The sequence below is a fragment of the Lontra canadensis genome, unplaced genomic scaffold, assembly GCF_010015895.1.
Source record: "Lontra canadensis isolate GAN:19392208 unplaced genomic scaffold, GSC_riverotter_1.0 scaffold19, whole genome shotgun sequence".
Classification (NCBI taxonomy): Eukaryota; Metazoa; Chordata; class Mammalia; order Carnivora; family Mustelidae; genus Lontra; species Lontra canadensis.
In genome coordinates, this window is record NW_022631013.1 from 22,247,800 (window position 1) to 22,273,153 (window position 25,354).

At 46.8% G+C, this 25,354-nt stretch overlaps 1 protein-coding gene and 1 non-coding gene across 3 annotated transcripts; both read right to left on the reverse strand.

The window, feature by feature from the left end:
* Positions 1-819: 819 nt before the first annotated feature.
* Positions 820-928, reverse strand: LOC116869599. The gene has a single exon (XR_004383070.1). It is a non-coding gene; the product is annotated as a U6 spliceosomal RNA (small nuclear RNA).
* Positions 929-8,036: 7,108 nt separating this feature from the next.
* On the reverse strand, positions 8,037-11,766 carry KLF4 (Kruppel like factor 4). Of its 2 annotated transcripts, XM_032860794.1 has the most exons (5): positions 11,664-11,766; positions 11,431-11,551; positions 9,764-10,757; positions 9,500-9,664; positions 8,037-8,427 (listed from the first exon to the last, which is right to left on the reverse strand). In XM_032860794.1, the coding sequence occupies exons 1-5, from the start codon at positions 11,666-11,668 to the stop codon at positions 8,252-8,254; spliced, it is 1,461 nt and encodes a 486-aa protein (XP_032716685.1). In that variant the 5' UTR covers positions 11,669-11,766; the 3' UTR covers positions 8,037-8,251. The 2 variants fall into 2 exon arrangements, with proteins under 2 accessions (XP_032716685.1, XP_032716684.1); XM_032860793.1 differs by having other exon boundaries at positions 9,500-10,757.
* Positions 11,767-25,354: the final 13,588 nt, after the last annotated feature.

A 25,354-nucleotide genomic window follows, 5' to 3' on the forward strand; every position in this document is an offset into this window, starting at 1 on the left:
CAAAAGAGCCTTAGATGTCAGTTATGCTCCCTAGCTATAAAGTTAATTGTGCCTAACAAAATCAGGTTGTCCCCCTGGTCTAGATATACAATCTTCAAAACCATGGAAAGGTGTCTTGGTTTGCAGATTAAGTTTCATTTTGCCTGAATCATTAATTCCAACAGAAGTTCGAAATATTTTGTTGAATAAGGCTGAGACGTTCATGCTAAACCTGAATAACACGTTTTAACATGCTTTAGCATGCACCTGATAAACAAGTTGGATGTATCCAGAACAATAAGCAATCAAGAAAATTGTGGGGGAAAAAAATGGTGTTGTCATTGTAGTTCGTGTGGTTGAATCTGTCAAAGAACTATCCAATCACTTTCTAAGAGAGGTAAACAATTTTTACTGGCTGGTTTTTCACTGCAGTCACATTTTATACCCCCGTGGGGCAGTTCTACCAGGAGGAAATATATCTGCAGACTTGCGTATTTACATTTTCTTATTCACCTTTGGCTCCCCTGCCCTTTGCACCAGTGGCTGGTCAAGTAGGTAGATTATATATGTTTGAACGGAATTGCAGGAGAAGAGAAAGAAGCAGAACAAAGCCAGAAGTATATATTAACACTTCTGTGGAATGGCTCCTATGTTCCTCTGTAGAAGGAAACAGGGGTTAATATTATAGTACCTGACTCAGCTGGCTGATAGTACTTTAGAAGTACTAGAGAGAGCAATCAAATACTTTTTTGGACCTCAGCTCACAATGTGACACTGAATTGAGAATGTTTTTTATTCCCTCTGGGTTATTTTTCCTTTCTTCCTGTCTCCCCCCCCCCTTATTATATGGAACACTTCAAGAATTTGCATGTCCTCCTCGCACAAGGGGGCCCTGCTAATCTTCCCTGTGTTGTTCCAATTCTAGTATATGGACTGCCAAAGCGAGCACCAGAACTTTCCTTTTAAAACCATCCTTTTTGCATGGTGTTTTAAAAATTCTTTATGCCCCTCTAAGCTTCCCTTGGGTCCTCAGGATACAGCCTTCAGCTGCTGGCCTGTTGACCCCAAATGAGGTCATTAGTGGTTGGTGTTCTGATCTGAACTTGATGTGACCTTGGGCAAGCCTAGCTTTTTAGATGGGCCTCCATTTTCTCCTGGAGTGGAATGGTCTTGAAGACACTTTCCAGCTCAGAAAGTCAGTGGAATTTTATTTATATATTTATTTATTTCAAAATCTATGTTAGTTTCTAGCTTTAGGGTTTGCAGTCCGTTCCCCATTCCTCTGTGAGGCTGAGAGGAGGCACTTTGACAACTTCCTGCAGGATTTTCTAGATTCAGTTTACTTAGACATGTTCAAAAGTCATAAAACTGCTGTCATGCAAGCAGGAAGGAGAGTTCAAGCTTGAAGAGGAGCAAACCAGGTGGGTGGTGGTTTCACAGCCACCAGCGGTTGACCCTCCCTTATTCGGATGGACAGGCTCACCCAGGATCCTGTAAAGTGTCTTTGTTAAGCCTGTCTTTCTTTCTTTCTTTCTTTCTTTCTTTCTTTCTTTCTTTCTTTCTTTCTTTCTTTCTTTGTATTTATTTTTAAAGATTTTATTCATTTGCCAGAGAGCGTGCAAGGTTGGGGGATGAGGGGTAGGGAACAGGCAGGGGGAATGGCAGGCAGAGGAAGAAGCAGGCTCCCCACTGAGCAAGGAGCCTATGTGGGATTCATCCCAGGAGCCTGGGATCATGAGACCAAGGCAGATGCTTAACCTACTGAGGCACCCAGGCCTCCCTTTGTTAAGCTTTTAAAGTGTGATTTAAAAAAAAAAAAAAAGAAGAAAGAATACTTCATTGTCATAGGTATACAGGACACTTACAATTTTGTTCTTGAAGAGAGGCACAGTAGACCTCCAAGAATAAGGATAAAACATTGCCTTTTTGGGAACTGCTTCCAAATTCTGGCTTCCTGAAGGCCATGTCCAGTGATCCCTTGTTTCCTGTGGGTCTCCTGACACCCATCTGCCTCCCCCAAATCACAAAAACCCCTAAATGAACAAAATTCTTTCCAGAATCAAAGCAGAAATTCACCTGGCAAGAAGGAGTCCTCTGAAGAGAGATGCCAGGACTGGGGGCTAACTATTCCATAACCGATTAATTTTTTTTTCAATTAAATCCAGTAATTCTGGGTATTCAAAAGCAAATAAGGGAAGCTTCCAGTGCCCTCCAGGAACTCATTTCTGTTGGAGGAACCAGACCCATAAAACCTTGTAATATGTGAGGATAAGAGTTTAATGAAAGATCTAGATCGATTGAAATGAAGGAGATTTTTAATAAAAGCTGGGCTTTGAAGATTAAATAGGAGCTTGTCAGGGGACTATGGGTTTTTCCAGAAGCATTAGAGACCCACCTCAGCAAGCAAAGACCCACATCTACATTGGGGGTCAAGAGTAGTTTAGCACAGCTGGTACAATTAAGGAGTGATTGGATATTTAAGAAGAAAATACTGGACACTTGGTAGTGGCCACAGTTGGAAGACTGACCATGTTAAATCTTTATCCACCAGGAACTGGGGACCATGGGACATTAAGGAGTAGGGGAAGGGGTGGCCAGATCTGTTTGAACAGGAGAGCCATGTGCTAGGCCAGGACTGGGGATCAAAACAGGAACTTTTTCATCCACCTCCAACTCAAAGTATAGATTTTGCTCTTGGTGTAGAGACCAGCTTAAGAAACATCTGTGGGAAACTCGGGCTTCCCTGTCAGACTCCCTCGAAATAGTACATTGGTTGGGAGACAGAATGTCTGGGGTTTTTTTTACTTTTTAAAGGATTTATTGGAAGAACCTGGATATCGGCAAATCCTTCTAAACTGGGGTATATCCATTTTGCATGTAACCTTACCTGCCCAGCAGACTGAGGATGGAAGTATCAGGAGAAAAATGCTTTGAGTATGTCAACAAGAATGAGAAACAAAAATCAAACACTAACTTGTAAACGGAACCTCAGTTTCCCCTTTCATAAAAATGGAGGTGGGAGAGGGAACTACCACCCCTCCTCTGTTGTGAGGATCTACTGAGGTAAAGGAAAGTGTACAGGCTTCAGAGGTGTCACCGGGGTATGCAGAAGGAAGGGGTTACTATATACCAGGGAAAAGTGACCTGATCAGACAGGATACATGCTTCCTGGAAGTCCCTTCCATCTGTCGTGTCTAAGGGACTCTGCCTGTGGCTGACACAGATTCATTTACCTCCCTAGCTTTCAGCGAGTGTATCTAGAGTTCCTTCAGTAGCTCTGTAAAGTTTTCTTTACCAATTTTAGTTGGGTTTTTTTTTTCCTCTTTTAGCTTCTAAGTGGGTATGCAGATACAGCATCTGAGTCTCAGGGGTTCAGCCACTATTCAGTAACCTGCTGATTCAGTGCCAGTGAGTACAAATCGAAACAGCGTAGGTGACATGGGTTTTAGAATCCTACTCAACCCCCCCTGGGCTGGACAGGTTTGACTGTTTGCCCTCACTGACTTCAGATCATTGCCAAACCTCCACCTGAGGGCCCATCCATCAGTCGGTCTATCTACCTACCTACCTATGTCTACATAAAGAGCTATTCTCGTCTTTTGCTCTGTTTAGAGGATCACATACGATGGACATGATACATAAAAGGATGACAAATGGTCCTCCCACTTTAGGGGACCATTATAATTATTGTGCAGTATGAGTGAAAAATGCTGTGCTAGGTGCAGTCGGATGTCAGAAGGATCCCGGAAATGTGAAGTTACTTTCCGCGGTTGTGAAGTTGCGTTTGTATTTATTTCCTCCTTTTCCTTTAAGAACAAGTGGAGGACTTTCAGGAGGGCAGGTGGCAACATGCTGAGTTGTCTAGGGTGCCAGAGAAGACCAAAGCGATTCGAAAGTGTTACATCAATGGTATCGTGGAAAACAATTAAAAAAGGTGGACTCCCCATGTACATGATGCCAGAGAAGCAGTCTGATTGACGCTCCTACCCTAGGCACCCTCCTCCTGCCCAGCTAAGCTAACTGGCTCTGGGAGCCTTCTAGATATTAGCCCGAAAGAGTTTCTGTGTTTATGCTAATATGGCAGCTGTTGGTTTCCTCCCTGTTTTGACCACAACCAGGGCATTGAAGCTCTAGGTAACTTCCTCAGGGTTTAAGAATATTTGTTTTTCAGGAGATGGTAAGAAATTTACTCAAGATTTACTTTTTTGTTCTAAGGTAAAGGCTTCCAAAGGGTGTTGGTTTCCAACTTTCGTTTTAGTTTCACTTAATATGAAAAAAAAAAAAAGGTTTTATTTTCGTAGAGCATTCTGATTCTAACAGTAGTTCATTTGCATTTTCACAGGTAGAACATTCCGTGATACATTCCACAGCATTCATCAGGTAGAGAGCTCTTGGTAGTTCTATATGAAATATGATTGAATGACTGCATGTGAACAGCGAATGATGGTTTCATAAACAAACTTTAGGAACCATAGATTCAGTTTAGCGCTGTAAAAACCTGTCACGATGGGTGCCTCAGTGGCTTAGTCAGTTAAGCCTCCTTCTTCGGCTCAGGTCATGATCCCAGGACTGGGATCGAGTCCCACATCAGGCTCCCTGCTCAGCCGGGAGCCTGCTTCTCCCTCTCCCTTTGCCTCTCTCCCTGCTTGTGTTCTCTGACAAATAAATAAAATATTAAAACAAAAAACAAAAAAACATGTCACTATACACTAGCCTCTAGAAGGCGCTAATATGAAGAAATGGAATACATAAAGTATATAATAAGTAAAATGAGGGAAGAATGGAATACATAAACTGAAAAGGTTGGTGTCTATGTGTTTAAGAGAGGAGGAAGGGGGGCAGAAACTAGAATACAGACTACAAATTCACTTAGGTATGTGTGATGGCGTATTGAATGGGGCCTCAGAAGCTGGAGCATACAATAGAACAGGTGGCTGCTGAATTTAGATACTCCCATATATCAAAATCAAACAGGTACCATCCCTGCTTATCTTTTAATATTCTTCCTGTGGACCTGCTTCCGTGGCAAAAGGAGTGCCTCACCTGGGCTTTCTCCCATGTAAAGAAATTACATGTAAAAATTGTTAATCTCCAAATATGAAATGTTTCATGTTTCTAAAAATTGAACAGTCTTTGAATGGAAAAAAAAAGTATTCCCTTTGACCATCCTATTTGAGATGGTGAAGGTTCTTGTTCTAACAAACTGAAACAGGATTGATGATAGGGAGTTAAGCAGGTTTTCAGGTAGTGTATTTTGCCGGAAAAGACATTTCACTGGACAAGTAAGAGATAGACTGAAAAGATATGTTGATGTGGTGGAAACACCATTGTTCATCTTTTGTGTGTGTGTGCGCACGCACAAGTTAAAATCTAGGACATATAAAATTAAATGTCATAAGAAAATGTAATAAGCAGGCATCTCAATTGTTAGGTGCTCTTTATTATACAGTATAAATGGCTCTGTAATGTGGTAATGACAGGACATCTCGGCTCTCAGAACTGATAGGTACGAGAGTAAATAGTTTTGTTTTTGTGTGTGTGTGTGCATGTTAATAGTTTTGTCCTGCGCCATTTTTGGAAAATCTGGATACTGAAGCTTGCTTTTTCAGGCTAGAAAACGTCAACGCCAAGTGATGTTTCCCGGTGATATCAGAAACATTTTAATTAATATGTTGTGGTATTTGGGGATGTTTCTCCTATTTGAGGTAATAAGCACTTAGCGAACATGAAGATGGTTATCAGCCATTCAGTAAACATTTTTCATACACAACCATGTGCCAGAAGTGTGTGTGTTAAGAGAAAGGTGGATTAGAAGAGCAACCACCACAATATAACAGAGAAATGCGTTCCAGGCTTCTTGCTTAAATGCCTTTAACTGCTTTTAAAAATCAAGCCTAAATATTTGCACCTGCATTCTTAAAAAGTTTTCCCATGTTAAAGAGAAACTGCAGAAACTACGGGAAACTGTAGAAAATCTAAAATGGAGAAAGCCAGTGTTAGTATTAGCTATTTCTTTCCAGTCCTTCCTCTTAAAATGTTTCTGGTGCTTCCCTCTCTCCTTCAATGCACATACACTAAGTTATACAATTAGGATCATACTGTTTATACTCCTAGGACCTGCTTTTTCCATTTAACATACCATGAGCATTTTTCTGTGTCATTAAATATGCTTTGAGTATGTTCTTGGCCACATAAAATTCCATCCTATCGATGCACCTGTTTTCTTTTAAGCTAAGACACATGCCGTGTTTTTCCAGTCATGCTGGACTCTTGAAAGCCAAGGAAAATACTTCATGTTGATCCACCGTAAGGCTCTTAAGAATTTGTTTTCTATTTATAAGATGCACCCACACTTTGGACACAACGTATAATGGGATAGTTAATAAGCAGCCTAAAGAAGGTGTCAGCTTGTTTGCTTGACGATGTTGGTCACCCGCATCACCATAACAAATTTATCAGCTGCCAACAAGGGTCACAAATGCTTCTTCCATTTTGTAACCTCCACAAACAAAAGTCAAACTCTTGTGTACTCACTCTCAAAAAAGGGTCTGTGCAGTTTTAAAGCCGAGTTAACTTCAGAAATATGCAACCAGCTTACAAAAACACCACTTAAAGATGTACTTAAACTTTACGCCGTAAGTTTGTGACGGAGTACTTTCTAATTAATGCATTTCAGTCCGCTGAGTTTGCAGATAAGACGGATGAAATTTTAAAACATTCTGCCAGAAAATTTGGTTCTAACACCTCTTGAGGACTGTTAACTACTCTATCTGTAACACACGAAGCATAAATGAATCCTTTAATCCTCAGGAGGGCACTGTGGAACTATGTTCTTAGGGTTCTCTGCAGTGGGAAGTTTCTTTTGTTCCTCAAATTGTTCTGAGTGCAAGGCAGGGCCCCTAAAAGATTTTTATATTTTCATTTAATTTTAAAGAGAAACCATAAGGATCTTTTAAAATATGAAACTGGAATGTATTTTATGAATACTTTCCTATTAAAAATTGAGCATACTGAAGAATGACAGGGTGGGGTCTACCTGGAAATTCATGTTCAGGTAAGAAAATTGCTTTCATGTACTTTTTACACAAAGAGCAACCTGAACCAGGTCAAGTTTACTTCTATGATCTCCAATAGGTTCCAGCCTCACAACTTCAATAGTTCTCACAGTAAAACTAGCCTTAAAAACATCCTCCTTTACCTTTTATCTCGAGATGAAGTTTGGCCTTTCAGTGTGCCTTTCCCATGCCTGCCTGTGTTTAAACTGAAATTTCTAGGACATGCTTTTTCCAGAGGAGAAACAGAGCAAAAGCAATATTCAGATAAAATATTATAGGTTTATTTAAAACTTAATTCTCACCTTGAGTATGCAAAATACAAACTCCACAAAATGTTCATTTTTTACTTTGTAGTTTACAAATATACAAAATAGAAGTTTGCTTAAATTTATATTACATATTTATTAAGGCAAGGAACTATATAGAAAAAAAAAACATTTGTTCTGCTTAAGGCATACTTGGGAATAAACCATTGTACAAATTATTGCACATCTGAAACCACAGTGCATAACAGACTGTCTGCATAAAAATGTTAAAGAAGTAAACCAGGCATATTTACCTGACTTAGGTCATAAATGTAGATCGGAAGACAAAAATAGATTTTCCTTGTCAAAGTATGCAGCAGTTTGAGAACTTTGGCTTCCTCATTTGGTACCTTTAGAACCAAGACTCACCAAGCACCATCGTTTAGGTTATTAAAAACACATTTTCTGTACCTGAATTTCTTCCTCTTCTTCTAAATATAATAATGGCTTTTTAGAAGGCAAAGAGAATACAAGGTGATCTTTATGCTTATACTGCGTCGAACACAATTCAAGGGAATTCTGGTCTTCCCTCCCCCCCAACTCATGGATCTAATTTATACCCTGATATCCACACCTTCCAGTCACCCCCTTGGTGTTTTTGTAAGTCCAGGAATATTCAAGTTGGCTTTAGCAATGGAATGATAGAAGATCCAGTCACAGACCCCATATCCGTTCTTTGATTTGTCTTCTGGTTTCCGTTCTTTGATTTGTCTTCTGGTTTCCTTGTGTCTCCTGATTATCCATTCACAAGTTGGCTTGTTGGGAACTTGAGCATGATTGTAGTGCTTTCCAGCAGGGTTTCTCCCCTCCCCCCCTCCCCGGAGTTGGGAGGGGGGAGACAGTGTGAAAGATTAAAAAAAAATACTGAATTCTCTCTTCTGGCAGTGTGGGTCATATCCACTGTTTGGGGATTTAAAAGTGCCTCTTCATGTGTAAGGCTAGGTGGTCCGACCTGGAAAAGGCCCGGTCGCACTTCTGGCACTGGAATGGGCGGTGCCCCGTGTGTTTGCGATAGTGCCTGGTCAGTTCATCAGAGCGGGCAAATTTCCACCCACAGCCGTCCCAGTCACAGTGGTAGGGTTTCTCACCTGGCAGAGGAAAAGAAACGCGGTGAAGCCATCCATACCTAACGCAGAAATGACCAAACTGGAGCCTGAATGTCAAACCAACTCCCCGCAAATATCCCACTCTGAAAGAAGCCAGAGAAGTTTTTAGACCAATTCAAGGCCACATTCAATTTCATATCATAAATTGAAATATTAAACCTAAATATTCTTTGGGGTTGTTTTTGTTAGGGAACAGACCTACACTTCTATATTGCTAACATTTTCATTCTCTTAAGGCCAAATATCACTGTGGTAGATAAAATCTGTCTGGTAGTTAGTCTTTCTCCCCCACCCAAACCCAATTACTCACATCTTGTATCCCACTACAACTGGGTCGAAAACGCCACCAGCAACTAGTTTTTCTGCACCAGCATTTCTATTATTTTCCTCAGTTCTACCCCTAAAATTACCTTATGTACCTATACTTAAACGACATGAAAAATTCTCTGCAAGTGACCATCTTAAACCACAATCTTAGCCATCACAACCGCTTAATTCTTGAAATTCAAGTAAAACCTACTTACCAAGGCTACAACTAAAAATAAAAAGCAGTATGAAATTTGGGATGAACCAGTGAAAACCGCCTAAAAATTAAAAACTAGTAACAAGACCTAACGTACTTTTGCACTGGAACGTGTTAATTTCTTTTAAGATTTTATTTTTAAGTATCTCTACACCCAACTTGGGGTAGAAACCCACAACCTCGAGATCAAGAGTTGCGCCAGCCAGGAGCCCCCAAAATGTAATAATTTCTTGATTACAAGGCCAATGCTTTGGCTCAAACAAGGAGAGGCCCACAAGCAGCCTGGAATCTCCCTGCCTTTCAGAAGCCTAACAGAACTGCATATTCAAACACTGATACCATCCATTAAGCAAAAGACTCTTGGGCAAAAAAGGAGGTGCCGGTTTGGTTTGCTGTTCTCGCCTCTGATCCGAGATGGAGGAGATAGACTGCCCCACATCTCCAAGGGAGGCCCTGAGAATGTCCACAGTTAACCAATGGGGCTGCAGACCAACCCCCCCCCCCCGCCCCCCTCAGTTTCTGTTCTCCTACCTGTGTGGGTTCGCAGGTGTGCCTTGAGATGAGAACTCTTCGTGTAGGTTTTACCGCAGCCTGCATAATCACATGTGTGAGTGGCAGTCCTTTTCCGGGGCCACGATCTTCTCCCCCTCTTTGGTTTCGGCTCCTCCGGCATGCAGGAACCAGGAGGCATGAGCTCTAAGAGTGAAGAAGATGGGGTCAGCATCATCCCCTGCTCCCCGGAGGGCTGGCACAGGCAAGGCTCCCAAGCCCGAGCTATGAATCCCCAGGACTGACCTTGGTAATGGAGCGGTGGGACCTGTGGCTGCATCTGGTCTGGCAAGAAGGGTGGGTAGTTGGGTCCCGGGTGGGGATGAAAGCCCGGGGGGAGCGATAGGGCAGGATGACAGTCCCTGCTGCTCAGCAGTTCCTCGGCACCCAGGGTCGGGGTAGTCCTGTTGGGGAGCTGCCGCCCCAAGGGGAAGTCATGTGCTGGTGGTCGGTGACCATTACTGAGAGGGGGTCCAGTGCCCAAGTGGGCCTCTAGGGGCCGACCAACCGTGCACGACGAGACTGCCTCCTGCTTTATTTTGGGGCACATGCGCGGAGGCCCGCCGCTGTAGGGCGCCACCACGACAGGGTGGCTGCCATCCGGGCTGCCTTTGCTAACACTGATGACCGACGGGCTGCCGTAGTCGCTGCCAGGGGCACTCAGCGACGCCTTCAACACAAACTTGCCCATCAGCCCGCCACCTGGCGGCTGCGGCTGCTGCGGCGGGATGTACACTGGGTCCAATTCGGGCCGAAGCAGCTCAGCTACGAAGCCGCCCGAGGGGCTCACGTCGTTGATGTCCGCCAGGTTGAAGGGAGCTGTGGGAGGAGGCACAGACTCCCGGCCATAGAGGAGACCGCCGCCGCCAGTGCTGCCTGGCGCCACGCCCGGGTCCCCTCCGGGCCGGATCGGATAACTGAAGCTGCAGGTGGAAGGCGCGCTGGCAGGACCGCTGCTCGATGGGGAGGACGATGACGACGCTGACGCCGACGAGGACACGGTGGCGGCCACTGACTCCGGATGGGACAGCGAATTGGAGAGGATAAAGTCCAGGTCCAAGAGATCGTTGAACTCCTCCGTCTCCCGCCGGGGTAGGAGAGCAGGATTGGTGCCGCCACACGCCGCCCCGACTCCGCCGCTTTCCAGGTCGGTGGCCACGGTCGCCGCCGCCAGGTCGTAGGGGCGGCCGGGAAGGACCGGGGGAAGTCGCTTCATGTGAGAGAGCTCCTCCCGCCAGCGCTGCGGGTATAGGAGAGAAAACTGTCGGTATTGGTCCCCTGCTGCCATACCACATACTGGTGACCCTGCCCACACCTATACCGCCCAGGCACCGGGACCAAAAAGACACGAAGCGCCGGCAAGCGCCGGCAGATTCCAGGTGCCAGTGCTGCGATCTCCGCCCATCCCCAAGCCGGAGAGAGACGGTGCGTCGGTTTTCAGAATACTGTGTCTGCCCGATTTCGTGAGAGCAAGCGCCGCGGCTGGGCAGCTCTGGTGCTTCCCCAGCCAGATCCCGGGGACGCTCCAGCCACTTTTGGAATTGGGACACCGAGGATCTCCCTATGCGCCCTCGCCACGGGTACGCCTACGCGCCAAGCTCACTCGGGCCCAGCCAGTGTCCAGGGACCCATTCACCTCCCGCCCGGTGGCTCCCGCGCCAGCCCAGCAGCCTGCGAGTTACAAGACGTGTGCGGACCGGGTGTGCGCCCCCGGCGGCTCCCCAGCGTCCGGACCACACGCATGTACAACCGAGCCAAGGACACGGAAACCATCGTAAAACGACTTCGGGGCCGGTGCGGTGGCCCCTCCTTCCCTCCGCCGGGTGGGTCTCGAGGACCCCTGGGCTCCGCCCGTCCCTACCCCACCCACATAAGGCCACTGGACACTGCCGACTTCTCCGGACAGTACTCACGTTATTCGGGGCACCTGCTGGACGCAGTGTCTTCTCCCTTCCCGCGGGGCCGGACGCGAACGTGGAGAAGGACGGGAGCAGTGCGTCGCTGACAGCCATGTCAGACTCGCCAGGTGGCTGCCTGCGGGCCGGGCGGGGCAGAGGCAGGAGTCAGGGGGCCACTCTCGACCGTCGCTCGGGTGCGTCCCACCGGCCTTCACCACCCTCCACCCCGCGCCCCACGTTGCACCTACCTCATTAATGTGGGGGCCCAGAAGGTCCTCGGGAGTTCAAAGCAGTGGGGGTACCCAAACCCCAAAATTAGGAGGAAAAAAGAAAAGGCTTAGAAACGAAGCCAAAACCCCAAATTGCCCGAAATCCTTCGTTGGATTGAATATAAACGGGAGATGCCTTTTTAAGGAAAGTTCCTTTGTATACGAAAGTTCTTAAAAGTTGTAAACTCGTAAAAACAGACGATCAACAAGGCGCAAGGCGGTAAATAGGTCCGGTGGCCGAGCTGCGCTCTCTTCGCCTCAGCAGCGTCCTCCACCACTGTCGCGGTCGCCGCGGCTGTCGCCGTGGGCGCTGGGGCTGTGGCCGAGTTGGCGGGCGGGCGGCGCCGCCAGGTGAGACTGGCCGCAGCGGCGCGGATCTGCGGACTGGGCTGCGGCGCGGGGTGCGGAGTCCCGGGGGCTGCGCCAGGCGCGCGCGGCCATGGGCGCTGGCCGCGGGCGGGTGGGTGGGTGGGGGGCCGGAGGGGCGGGGAGGGGCACTTGGCGGCTCCCGGTGCCGCCGCCGCCCGCCACCGCCTCTGCTCCCCGCGCGCCCACAGCCGCGCTCGCTGTTTCGGGCCGGGGAACTGCCGGCGGCCGCCGCGCGCTCCTTACTTAACTTCTCGGCTCCCGCCCTACCCCCGCCTCCTACTCGCTGTACGCCGCGGCCCGCCGCCAGGCCCCGCCCCCTCCCTTTCTTCTCCCCTCCCTCCTACGGCCCCCCCGCGCGTTGCCATGGAAGCTAAATAAACAAACTCGGCGCACGTGGGGGCGGGGGGGAGGGAGGGGCGCGGGCGGGGCCCGGCGGAGCCGTGACGCCAGCCCGGCAGCTGGCGAGCAGGAGCCGCGCTGACGCCGGCGGTGGCGGCCCCGGCGGCGGCGGCGGCGGCGGCTGCGGCGGCTGCTGCTGTCCCGGTGCGGGGCGGTGCGTACTGGGCGCACGTCCGGTCGCTCTGCGACCAGGGCAGTCTGCGTCGCGGTGGTCCGCTCCGGGGGTTCGAAGCCCGTGGCGGAGGAGTCTGGTAGGGGTTGAGGGGTCGGTTCCGCTCCCCCACCCCCGCTCGGGTCCGTGCTTTCGGCGCACTCTGCGCGCTAGAGAAAAGCGCGATTATCCGCGTGACTCACTCAGCTTTTCGTCCCTCTTCTGCGCGCGCAGCAGCCCGGCGCTGGTCTCCCGAGTGCCAGTGCGGGCTCTTGGCTTGGCTTCGCGGGGTTTTTCGTGGGTTCTCCGGCCGGGTGGGATGGGGGTGGGAGGCAAGGAAAGGTGGGTGCCCAGCACTGTGACGGAATTGGGAACCAGAAAAGGCCTGAAAGGGTGGAAAGAGGTTGGAGCGGGAAGCGGAGTTATGGTTTGGATATTTCGGGGAGCCAGTAAGGGAGTGAAAGGGCTTAAGATTGATTGTGGGGTGGAGAAGGCATAGGGGCCGTGAGGCGCAGACACCTTTCAACCCGAGAATCTCAAGGGCGCAAGCCCGCAAGCCCGCACCCTCCTTTCCACTTTATGGATGGGCAAACTGAGTCATAAAGAGGTGAAACGGCGAGGTAAAGGTCGGACGGGGAGTTCTCTCCCTTGGCTCAGGGTTCCGAGCGGTCAAGCCCACCGAGAGGCACTTAGCTGGAAAGTGGCCACGTGCCAGGAAGTGGAGCGGTGCGGGGGGACCCCGGTTCCCGAAAAGGGCACAACGAGCTCGCGGCAGCCGTTCCTGCCCACCGGGAAGAGAAGAGGAAACGGTGATCGTTATTTCAGCCTTATAACTTTGCCTCCCCACCCCCACAGTCCCCTTAGTTTGTGATCAGTAATTTTCCAGCTGGGAAATGTTTGCGCCCTCATCTCTGCAAACTGACTATTCTCCCCCCCGCTCCAACGTGAGTGTGGTGTTCGGTATCGCCTGCTAAACGTAGGCTTGCGAAGTGTTTGGTTTGGATTGGGGCGCGCAGTGCCGGGCTCCACCCGCCCTCTCCACGGAGCCGCCTCTCCAGTGAACGCTGTCGATCCCAGGAAAGACAAGGGGAGGAGGAAAAGGGTCGAATCCCCAAAACGGGGCGGAGTGTTCGCTTACTCTCACAGAGCGCTCTAGTTGTTGCGTCCTACTTTAAGTCGTTGTCACCTGTTACTTGAGTTCTGCGATTGTGGTACCTATTAGGTTTCCTCAGAGTATTTGTTATCCCCTAGTTTTCCACTTCTTGCCGACCACAGCAGCATTCTTGGAATGCATCTCATCCCGAGTGAATCCACTGTGCCCCCTCTGCCAACGACAGGAATCCCTCTAGGTCCAGAGAGTTGGACGCCTTTGAATATGACTTCCATCCTTTGGCCAGGGCCTGCGGGGAGGGGGGTGTGTGCGCTGCTTTAGCAGGGAAAACCCGACCCTCCCTCGGGCTGGAGGGTACGGCCTCACTCCATAGGAGCAGCCCAGTTACTTTAACTCTGAAAACATTACCCTTTTCAAACGGAGAAGGCAAGAAAGGAAAACACCTGCTACCCCTCCCCCCACTCCTTTCATTGTGATGGCAAAGATTTCTTGGGATGCTAGAACTTGAGGATTGCATGAAAACGTTATACACTTTTACATCAAGGCCTAGGTTCCTAAACCCCAATGAATTGATTGGTAGCCATTTCCCTAGGCATGTAAACAACGTAAATCAGGACTTGGAGTCTGTAGCCACTGCATGAGGGTTTTTTTGTTTGTTTTTGTTTTTTGTTTTGCTCTTATTTATCTAAAGCAGTAACCCTTCCCTTTCAACAAAAGTATTCCACCCCAATGAAAAAACAGTATTACAAGGGTGCCTGGGTGGCTCAGTGGGTTAAAGCCTCTGCCTTCAGCTCAGGTCATGATTCCAGGATCCTGGGATGGAGCCTGCATGGGGCTCTCTGGGCTCTCTGCTCAGCGGGGGGCCTGCTTCCCCCTCTCTCTCAGCCTGCCTCTCTGCCTACTTGTGATCTCTGTCTGTCAAATAAATGAATAAAATCTTTAAAAAAAAAAAACAGTATTACACAGATGAATCAGAAAGACATTATTCTCATGTTATACAATCAAGACAAGATTCCGGGGGCGCCTGGGTGGCTCAGTCGTTAAGCATCTGCCTTCAGCTCGGTCATGATCCCAGGGTGCTGGCTGGGATCAAGCCCAGCGTCTGGCACCCCGCTCAGCGGGAAGCCTGCTTCTCCCTCTCCCACTCCTTCTGCTTGTGCTCCCTCTCTCGCTGTCTCTCTCTCTGTCTCTCTCTCTCTGTGAAGTAATCTTAACAAAAAAAAAAAAAAGACAAGATTAATAAAAAGATGAACCTGTCGTTTCCAAACAGCCTTCAGGAGGACTAAAGCCAATGCCTCTGTGGCAGGCAACTATCTGGTTATTTCTCTGATTGCATCATAAAATAAAATCTCTATATTTACCCTGGATTTCTAGAAGTGGTAAGGAACTTCAAGTTCACAAATCATCTCCTTTTCAAGGCAGGTGCCTGGTGTGACAACAGGGTTATGACCCTCCCTCTTTCAGAACAGGTAGGTCCAGAAGAGTTAAATCCCTGCCCTGTATAATTTATAAACATGAGGCTGAGTAAACCTTTGATGACTAAATTGCACTCTAAAATAATAATAATAGAAGACACCCTTTAAAGAAGAATTACATACTTACTGGTGACTATTTCAGCAAACTGATATTACAAGTTTTGTGGTATGGATGTTAATTATTAATGTCCATGGAGTTATAGAATAGATTTTTTTTTTTCCAAGCACGAACTGCATTCTTTGGCAGAAGTGATGGAAGCTGTCAGTGGTAGGGGATTGGCATGGAGACTTGGAGGGGTGTGAGAGGTTGAAAAGAGGCTCAACATACTTCCAGTGAAGGACCCCTGCACCCAGGACCGAGCACCAGATTTGGACAAATAGAACTCCCCAGGGAGCCTGGCTGCACCCTGGCCTGGGGTATCTGGAGAACTGGCGCAGGACTCAGGAATGGCTGGTTTATTGTTGTTGTTTTGTTTTTTCAGAAGGTGGCAAAGCTTTTCTCAGCCCCCACTTTCATTCCTTGGAAAGTCCAGCCTCTCCTTGCACCTGGGTTACATGGGAGATGTTAAGAAAGTGGGCTTTAGCACGGAGTTGCCTCGGCTTGTATTCCAGCTGTGTTGCTTTTAGCTTTTCAGGTTATTTGACCCTATTTTATAGGGATAGTTACAGTACCTACTTCTTAAAGTGATAAGGATTATAAGTGGAATTATCCAGGTAAAGTATTTAACGTAGGCCCTGGTGCTCAGTGCAGGATGGGTATTCCTGTCCCCAGAATTCTCCAGGGCACCGTAGGCTTCCTAAGGGCAGGAGCTATTGTCTTGTTCACTGCCATATCCCCATGTCCTAGTATAGTGCCTGCCTGGTACATAGTAATGCTCTGTGTTTGTTGAATGAATGAATAATGTACTTCAGCAGGAAGTTGGCCTTTCCTTTCAGCTCTCCCTTGGAGGCTCATGAATCCTTTTTTTTTTTTTTTTTTTTTTTAAGATTTTATTTATTTATTTGACAGACAGAGATCACAAGTAGACGGAGAGTCAGGCAGAGAGAGAGAGGGAAGCAAGCAGGCTTCTTGCTGAGCAGAGAGCCCGATGCGGGACTCGATCCCAGGACCCTGAGATCATGACCTGAGCTGAAGGCAGCGGCTTAACCCACTGAGCCACCCAGGCGCCCCTCATGAATCCTTTTTTGTCAGGAGCTTCAATCCACCCAAAGTCTTATCCTAATTCGCCCCCACCCCCACCCCGCCATTGTTTGATCACCCGTTCCCAGCTTCCCAAACTAGAAACCTAGATTCTCCTCAACTCCTCCCTCATTTCCTTTGGCCTGGGCATTTAGGCATCTCCAGAGCTCAGCCATTTCCATTCCTAAATGACTCTGCTACCTTTGACAACATTGGGCACCTTGGTTCAAGCTCTCCTCATTTATGGCTTTTAATTATCACTGTGGCTTCCCCAAACCGTTGTCCTCCTCCTCCTTTTTCTCCATTGCTTCCCCCATAATCCCACTGAAACTTCCCTACTAGATCTAATCCATTTTTATCACAAATCCCTTCTTAGCCTAGTGTACCACACTCTTCGTACTAGCGCCCTCAACAAACTTTGCAGACTCATCTCTAGAGACTGACCCCACCCTCCCTAAACTTTAACTGGATGTTCTCTCAAGTCTGAACACACGATGTGTTTTTCTCCATTGGCTCTTTTTCTATCTCATTGCCTCTTCTCCCCTGGGGGCCTTCATCATCCTCAAATTGTGGAGCCCCTTCTAATTGTCCCTTGGTCCCTCAGTCCCCATCTAGGGGAGTCCTCTTCCAATAAAGCTGGGTGGTGACTCTGCTCTGCCGTTTACCTAGTGGACTCCCGTGGTCTGGTGGCTTGTTCGTGGCTCCTTTTCCACCATGGCATCTTTAGGACAAATGCCCAGTGAGGACACATTCCAGAATGAAAGGAGCAAAGCTGCCTTGGTATGAAGTGATTCATCTGGAAACCCTGCTCTTTCCTATCTTGTCAGTAACGTTTCTCTTTGGTGCAGGGTTCACTGGCTTGGTTTGCTGTTTTCCAATCCCTATCTCCTCCTCCACCGGCTTCTTTTCTTCCTTTGAAAAGTGCTATGAAGGAGACAGAAAATAAAGTCCTTCATAATAACTTTGCCCTCACAAAACAGACAAGCAGGGAGAGAACAACCCTGGCCAAGGCATTGTAATAAAACAAACTAGAAAACACAAACAAAAATAACCAAAAGCCAAACCAAAACCAAATGGAGAAAGAGTCAACTCTTTTCTGTAGCCAAGTCCATTGCCTTTCAAAACCCAAACATTGGGTATTGAAGTTTTTAGAGCAGAAAATGAGTCACAGACATTTGAAAATTCTCAGAAATTTAAAATCTCTCTCATGAACCTTTAGGTTTGATCACTTAAGTTACATTTTTAGCCCCCAAATTTTAAGCTCTACCCTCTTTAAGCTATTCAAAAAGAAATTCTAAAGTTAATGGGATTATCTTAAAGCTGTTTGAACTGGCAGCACTGGGCTAAATAGAGGTTTTCAGTGTCCTCATCTTGTTCTGAGATGTTAAGAAGATACAAAAACCCTCTTTTTAGGTTGTTTCTGTTTAGTGCAGAGTAGTATCTTTTAAGAGCAAGATACATAGTGGTAATATTTCTCTAGACCTAAAAAAAATTAGGGTCTAACTTTACATTCTTCATCAACCGTGATTGTTTTTAAGGCCACCAGAAGAATCTTCTGATAGTATACGTATTTGAAAATACAAATAGCACCTAAAAGTAAAAGAACTAGAAGACAAGGCAAATCAGCAGGAAAAAATCCTATTGCTGGAATTTTCTCCTTGACTTGGTTTACCAAATTTCCCTGGCTTATTAAACTCTTTCCTGGAGAGAATTAGCATTGAGAGAACTAAAGCATATTCTCAGGTTATATTTTCTTAATTTAAAGGCCTTAGTACTTCAGATTCTTAGCATGGGACAGTGTTATTTCTCCGCTAAAAAACATGGTTCCCTGGTTTAAATCAGAATGGAGGTAAAAATTTTGCATTATGGAAAGTGTAGGGATTTTGAGCGTTCAAAAATGAATGCTTCACACCCTGAGAAATGCAAACAAGAAACAAACAATTCTGTGTTTAATTTTCTTCTCAGTTTGTGGGCCGGACAAGAGGATAGGTTATTTTTGCCAATTTGACATTATGTACTTTGAGCCAAGGAAATGATTAAAAAAAAAAAAAAAAAAAATGCATTTGATTACCCTGCGGTTGACTCTTTTTCACAAACATTGTGTTTGTTAATCAATGTTAACGTACTGCCTGGCTGGTGGGGATAGTGTAGGAGGATGGCCAGTGCCAATGTATTAAAAAAATTTAAAAAGGCCAAAATTAATTTCTGGCAGCACTAAATATCTCATTGTGCTTGATGCATTTTTCAAAGTCGATAGCTCAAATCTAGACACATGCTTATATCAAGGGATGACCAGAAGCTTTTTGAAAGAGGAAACCCTAGAATAGTTACCTAACACGAGAGGAATTCCCAGCATTTTAATAGAGATTCAAGAAGGTAATCTATTCAGACTGCATTCAGTCTATGTTGTCAGTTAACTGATGAATTTTTCTGGTTGCCACATTTACCCAACAAAGGTCTCAGAGCCAAGTATTTATGGGAAACACTGAACTGTTGAATTTCAATGTTCTCTGTTTCATTCACCAAACTCAGTTTTCCATTCAAATAGATCGTTGGGCAGAATTCTTTTAAAGGACTGGCCAGTATCTTTGGGCTATCTGGATGCAGATTACAGTGTCCTTCTGTATCTGAGTTGAATTCTCTGTGCCTTCTTGCTATAACCCAGTGTAGCGGGGTGTCTTGGCAGAATTCACGGGGTTATGGGAGAGGAAGGAAGGGCTTGCATTGAAAATAGTGAGTGCAGCTACTCTGGGGGAGATGGTTGGGGCTGCCACCCAAGAATTTGAATTCCAGGCCTCTTACCGCCTCTTACTGGTTGCACGACCTTGGGCAAGTGATGTCACCCAGCTACACTCTACTTTCCTGGTCTGTGTCATGGGGCTGTGAATATACCTGCCTCACGAAGCTGAGAATTTGGTTATGAAAGCTACCCTGAATGTTTGTTTCTCCCCTCTGGCCGTGAAACCTGACACAGTCCTCCCAGTCTGATAAACTTGAAAATGGGTTTTGCAATACCCAACACGGGAGAGGTGTGTGTGTGTGTGTGTGTGTGTGTGTGTGTGAGATGATGTAGTACTTTGCTTTGAAAACTAAAATGCTGGGGCACCTGGCTGGCTCAGTCAGTGGAATTCGGGACTCTTGACCTTGGGGTCCTAAGTTTGAGCCCCACCTTAGGCATAGAGATTAGCTAAAAATGAAGACAAAAAAAAAGACAAAAATGCTTTTTCTTTTTTTTTTTTTTTTAAGATTTCATTTATTTATTTGACAGACAGAGATCACAAGTAGGCAGAGGAGCAGGCTGAGAGAGAGGAGGAAGCAGGCTCCCCACTGAGCAGAGAGCCCGATGCGGGGCTCGATCCCAGAACCCTGGAATCATGACCCAAGCCGAAGGCAGAGGCTTTAACCCACTGAGCCACCCAGGCGCCCCCAAAAATGCTTTTTCACAGAATCTTATTCTCACCCCCCCCCAATATCCCAGCATCATTGCGGATGCAACAACGGAGGAGTATCACAAAGATGCCATCATTAAGTCAGGTCATGTATCTGCATGGGTTCATGTCACAACTTACAGAGGTCTTCTTTGCATTGAATCTAGGAAGGCGGTGACGGTTGACCCTTGATAGGCCATGCAAGAGCTTAGCTGGCCAGAGGAGAGTTCCAAGGTCAAGTTCGTAATTGAAGAATTATGTACTGGCTGATAATATTGGCAAATTCTAACCTGGTCTTTCTTGGAAGAGTCCTAGAAGGATCTTCTGTGTTCTCCCTTCAGGATTCAGAGAGAGTAGCAATTTTCAAATTAATGATTAACATCACAGCTGTGAGACCCCGTAGCCAGTACTAAGCCAAGGCCTGTGTATACAGTAAGTTCTGTCCCCTTCACTTCACCCCTGTGAGGTTGCTGATGCCCTGGTGCTCTAGTTTGAGTGCTCTAGTATGGGGTGAGGACCCAGCCTGACTTACTCTAATTTCAGAGCATAGTATAGTTCTAAAAGGCATGAGAGGTGCTCCATACATATTTGTTTAATAAGTGAACCCTCCAAAAAAATAAGTGAACTCCATTTTGCAATTTTAGTGCAGTGTAGAGTGGTGAGGTGACTAGCCCAGGGTCATGCAGCTAAGGAAGGGCAACAGTCAGTGTTCCCAGAGCCCACACGGGGAGGGAGGCCTATGGCATCACGACTCTGTATGTAGCCTTCCCCTTAGTCATCCTTGTTTGTTCCTGTCCTCAGCTGTGTGGGGCTTCCCTGGATCCACCATTCATACATCACGTTCTCCAGAGACTAAAGCTCTAATCTTCTGCCTACTTTGGGGGAAAAGCAGTTAACCAGCAGCATGGGGTTAGGGAGGAATCTTAGGGCCTAACTGTTAGGCTAAATGGATGGGTGGGTGGGTGGGTGGCTGGCTGGCTGGGAGGCAGGGTAGATAACTATTCCAACTGCTGCTTATATAGACTTTCAAACCATTACTCTTTTTTTTCCCCAAAGCAATAGTTCTGTTTTCATTCTCATATGCACTTTACTTTCTGAGTAACTTGGGGTCTCTCCTTCCTGAGCCTTGCAATGGTCCTATACCTTGAAATCAGTCTGCTTTATTTTCTACTTTCTGTGATCTGTATTTGTGGTCATTTGTCCATTTGCTTCCCAGTACCCACCCTCTGTCCTGGTTGATTTTACCTTTTCAGTTATTTTACTGTATCTTAAATGGGGTTTTGGAGGGAGCATTGGAAAACACGTTTGGTACACCATAGTTAAACCAAAAATCCCTTACTCCTTTTATTTTACCTTTTTTTTTTTTTTTTTAGGAAGCTCTAGGCCCTATTTGGCCTGGAACTCATGACCCCAAGATCAGGAGTTGCATGTTCCACTGACTGAGCTAGCCAGGTGCCTCTTATTATTTTACTTTTTTAAGTTAGATTTTTTTTTCTGATTTCAAAAATTAATGCTTGCTATTTAAAAAAATCAATAAATGTATATTTCAAGTAAAAAAAAAAAATCCACATCCTACCAATCCAGCTTAGGCTGTGATTAACAGTTTGGCATACACATTTTCAGAATTTTTATGCCTATAGAAAAATACTGACATTTATTTTTCCAACATGGGTTATCATCTGCACACAGCTTTGTAAATTTGCTTTGATTTTCACTTAGCAATATACCATAGATATCTATTCATGTTAATGTATAAATATACCTTATACTTTTTTAAAAAAGATTTATTTATTTATTTGTTTGTTTATTTATTTATTTATTTATTTGAGACAGAAAGAAAGTGAGAGAGAGTATAAGAGGGGAGACGGTCAGAGGGAGAAGCAGACTCCCTGCTGAGCTGGGAGCCTGATACAGGACTCCATCCAGGAATTCGGGATCACGACCTGAGCCTAGGGCAGTGGCTTAACCAACTGAGCCACCCACGCAGGCGCCCTTTGCTACTCCTTTTAAACACTGGTGCTGACGTATATCAGCTTTGGGGCTGGTCAGCCTCTTTTGGCAGTAAGTTGTTTCCTTCAGACTCTGAAGTTGGGCAAATTGTCCAACGTGTTAGAATGTCGTTGGAGGCGTCCACTATACACAGATGGAACCAGAGGCCTAGGGAGTGACGTGCTGGCAGAGCTGCGACCATACCACCCTTGTCCCAACTCCCAGCCAAGTCCAAGTGTTCCCTGCATTGGATTGCTTGGACGGAGGAACCCCATAACCTGCCCTTCCCAGAGCCCCTTCCCTTCTGAAGCCAGAAGCATGCATCTCGGGGGAGGGATGAGAAATAGCATTTTCAGGGCATCTTCGAAGAGCCTCTACCTGTCCCCAGGTACTTTGCAGAGGTCATAGCCACAATCGTGCCACGAGGTGGGGTTTATTAGCGCCAGTACACAGGAGGAAATGGAGGAACTGGAGATTCAGCTAATCAAATTAGTCATCTGTGCCCAGTGCCAGGAGATTTAGCTCTGGGACTAGATGAGATTCATTACAGACTGAATGCTGTGGCAGCACGGGAGTCAGATTTAAAGGGAGGAAGAGTGGTATCAGCAAGGCCAGTTGGTCCTATGTGGGGAAGGGGGACGTTTCCCGGGAAGCTTGGAGAGCCTCTGTTTCTTCCTCACGGCAGCAAGTGCTCCTTCAGGCTAAGAATAAAGACGGGCAGCATCAGTGCCTCTTAAGGCAGCATCTTGCTGTTCAGGATCCTGTTGTCGCTCAGGGCTAAGCCCAAGTCCAGCACAATGCCTGCTGGCCGAGCCCATGTGCTGGAATGAGGGAACAGTCCGGCATGGCCGGTGTGGAAATGTCAAGTAAACACCAAATTCAAGTGCAATCTGACTATCGTGCTGGGACTGTTTGCTTTAGATAGAATAGTCAGCAGGAAAGGAGAAGGAGAGGGAGGAAGGAAAATGTATGTCACTTCACAAGGCAAATCAGGAGCGTGCGAGCCCTCCCTGAGCTGGCTGGAATGTCACAGAGACCAATGTCAAATAAATAAAAGGCCCGCACTCCATGTTGCAAAAATAAGCCTATCCATTTGCTTAAAAAAAAAAAAAAGTTCAGATGAGGGAACATTTTCCAGTCAATCACACTGCAGCAAAGTCATCCTGTTGAATTTGTGACTCACAGGCTCTCTGTGTCAATAGACAGAGAGTAAGCCCATCTTTATGACTTCACTGGGAGATGAAGCAGAAGTCGGGGATGAGGCTGGGCTCTCACACAGGGCTCGAAGCTGTGACAATAAACAGCCAAGGAGAGTCTGACCACTCAGAGGCTGGGCAGTTGCATCTGTTGTACCCCTTCTTTATTTCTCCCTTGTCTCCTAGAAAAGAACCAACGTAGCATTTGACTGACTTCATCCTTTCCTCGCCTCCACTTGGAGGTAGGGCTGTGATTGACAGAGAGTTTCCCCGGCTTGGTTCTCTGCACACAGCGTGGTCTCTTTCTGCCCTTCTGGGGGGCCGTTGGTATCCGTGTTCTTTTGTGAGGGGAGGATACTGAGGCCCGCCGGGTTAGGTCCCTTTGCTGGCTTTTGGCCGAGGGTTCCACCACGGTTCTTTCTGGCTTAGATTTCAGACTGCACATTTTTCCCCCTTTTTTTTTTTTTTTTCGGACAGCCTCCCATTTTGTAAGCCAGACGGTAGCCTTGGCACTGGGGCTCCACAGAGAAATAAAAAGTGGTTCCTGGGGCGCCTGGGTGGCTCAGTGGGTTAAAGCCTCTGCCTTCGGCTCAGGTCATGATCCCAGGGTTCTGGGATCGAGCCCCACATCGGGCTCTCTGCTCAGCGGGGAGCCTGCTTCCTCCTCTCTCTGACTGCCTCTCTGCCTGCTTGTAATCTCTGTCTGTTAAATAAATAAATAAATAAATAAATAAATATCTTTAAAAAAAAAAAAAAAAGTGGTTCCTGCCATCAAGGAGCTCCAGGACCAGCCAAAGCGCTCTGGTCTGGTATTCAAGACCCCTGGGACAGGACCCGTTCAGGTGGCCTGAAACCAATGAACAGTTAAGAAAAGGTGGTACCAAAGAGACTCCCGGCTTTTTTTCCAAATTGGCATCATTTGTAGATGCCTCAACCCATGGAGAGAGAATAGACCATGGATGAGCTAAAGCTTGGTGCTAAAACAGCTGACCCAGAAACCAAGCCAGTCAGCTTTGTCCCCATTCCGGCTGAGGAGGGGTGGTGGCTTGATGTTCCGTCTCATGTAGTCACAGAGCTGGGCGCGCAGGGATGCAAGCTGGGAGGGACCATGCGGTGAGAAGGCTTCGCCTCCGGTCTGGGCTCCGCGACCGCACAAGTGACCTTGGGTCAGTCATTCACTCACCCGCACCTTGGCTCTTCCACTGTATCCCCATGGCGGGAAGGAGCACGTCCCCTGTGGCTCAAAAGCATCAGGATTAACCTGGATGGTTGGCTCTGCTCTTGACTTCAGATGGCCTCAGCCTTACCTATATTTACAATGGTAAGAAGTGAAAAAAAAAGGAAACTGCCAGTTCTCAGGACCCAGACATTTCGTCCTCACTTTCCCCGCAGGAACTTTGATCCTTTAAAACATGTAGGGTCCGCCTGGACCAAAGCAGTTCTTAGAGTGGCTCTGCCTTCATTTTCATAGAACACCAGTACTTTTCTTCTCCTTTCTTTCTGCGGTCCCACTGTTCGCCCAGCTCCGCGAAGCTGTGGGGGTGTGGACTGGATTCCCTGGTTGCCTTCGTCCTCCCAAAGTTCCAGACCTTAAAGTTTTTCTTCTTGATGGCTGGGGAAATTCTTGAAAGCACACGGTCAATACTCTTCCGCTGGAGGATACTTTTCAAAAATTTATTTTGGCTCTGTGTAGTTTGTCAAGCCCTCACGGAGCCCTGTGCAGAGACTGCTCCGTTTTCCATTTTGAGCTTCTCCCCCTTCTCGCTGGCAAGCATCATGTTTCTGCTGTAATCTGCCTGAAAAACAAACAGGAGAGTTTACACTGGTCTCTGTGTCAACCATCTGCCCACTCAATGATCTTTACAACAATGTAAGTGCTAGAAGACCAACTCTGTGTGTGTGTGTGTGTGTGTGTGTGTGTGTGTGTGTCTGTGTGTCTGTGTGTAGGGAGAAAAATTCATTCACTCCTTCATACAGCTGATTTTTAGGGAGCACCAGCTATGGGTCTGGCTCAGTGCTGGACACTGGGAACTTTGATGGTGAACCAAGATATATGTGACCCTACCCCAGAGTGAGCTCATCGTCTATTGGCAGGAGAAATATACTCATCACATAGTCACAAAGGGAATAGCAAACAGTTATGAAGGAGGATGCACAGTGTTGGAAAGCTTATAAGAGGGGCAGCTGGTCTGGTTGGGGTGTCCCAAGGAGTGTAGATGAAAGTCACGTTCTCTTTGTGAACTATGATCCCCAATAAATGATTAAGACCAAGTATTTCAGCCTTAAATTTCTAGAGCTAGCATGGCCTCAATGGTATTTTTAGATTATTTCATTTTCAAGTTATTTAATGCCCCAGGTGAGGGACTTAGGGC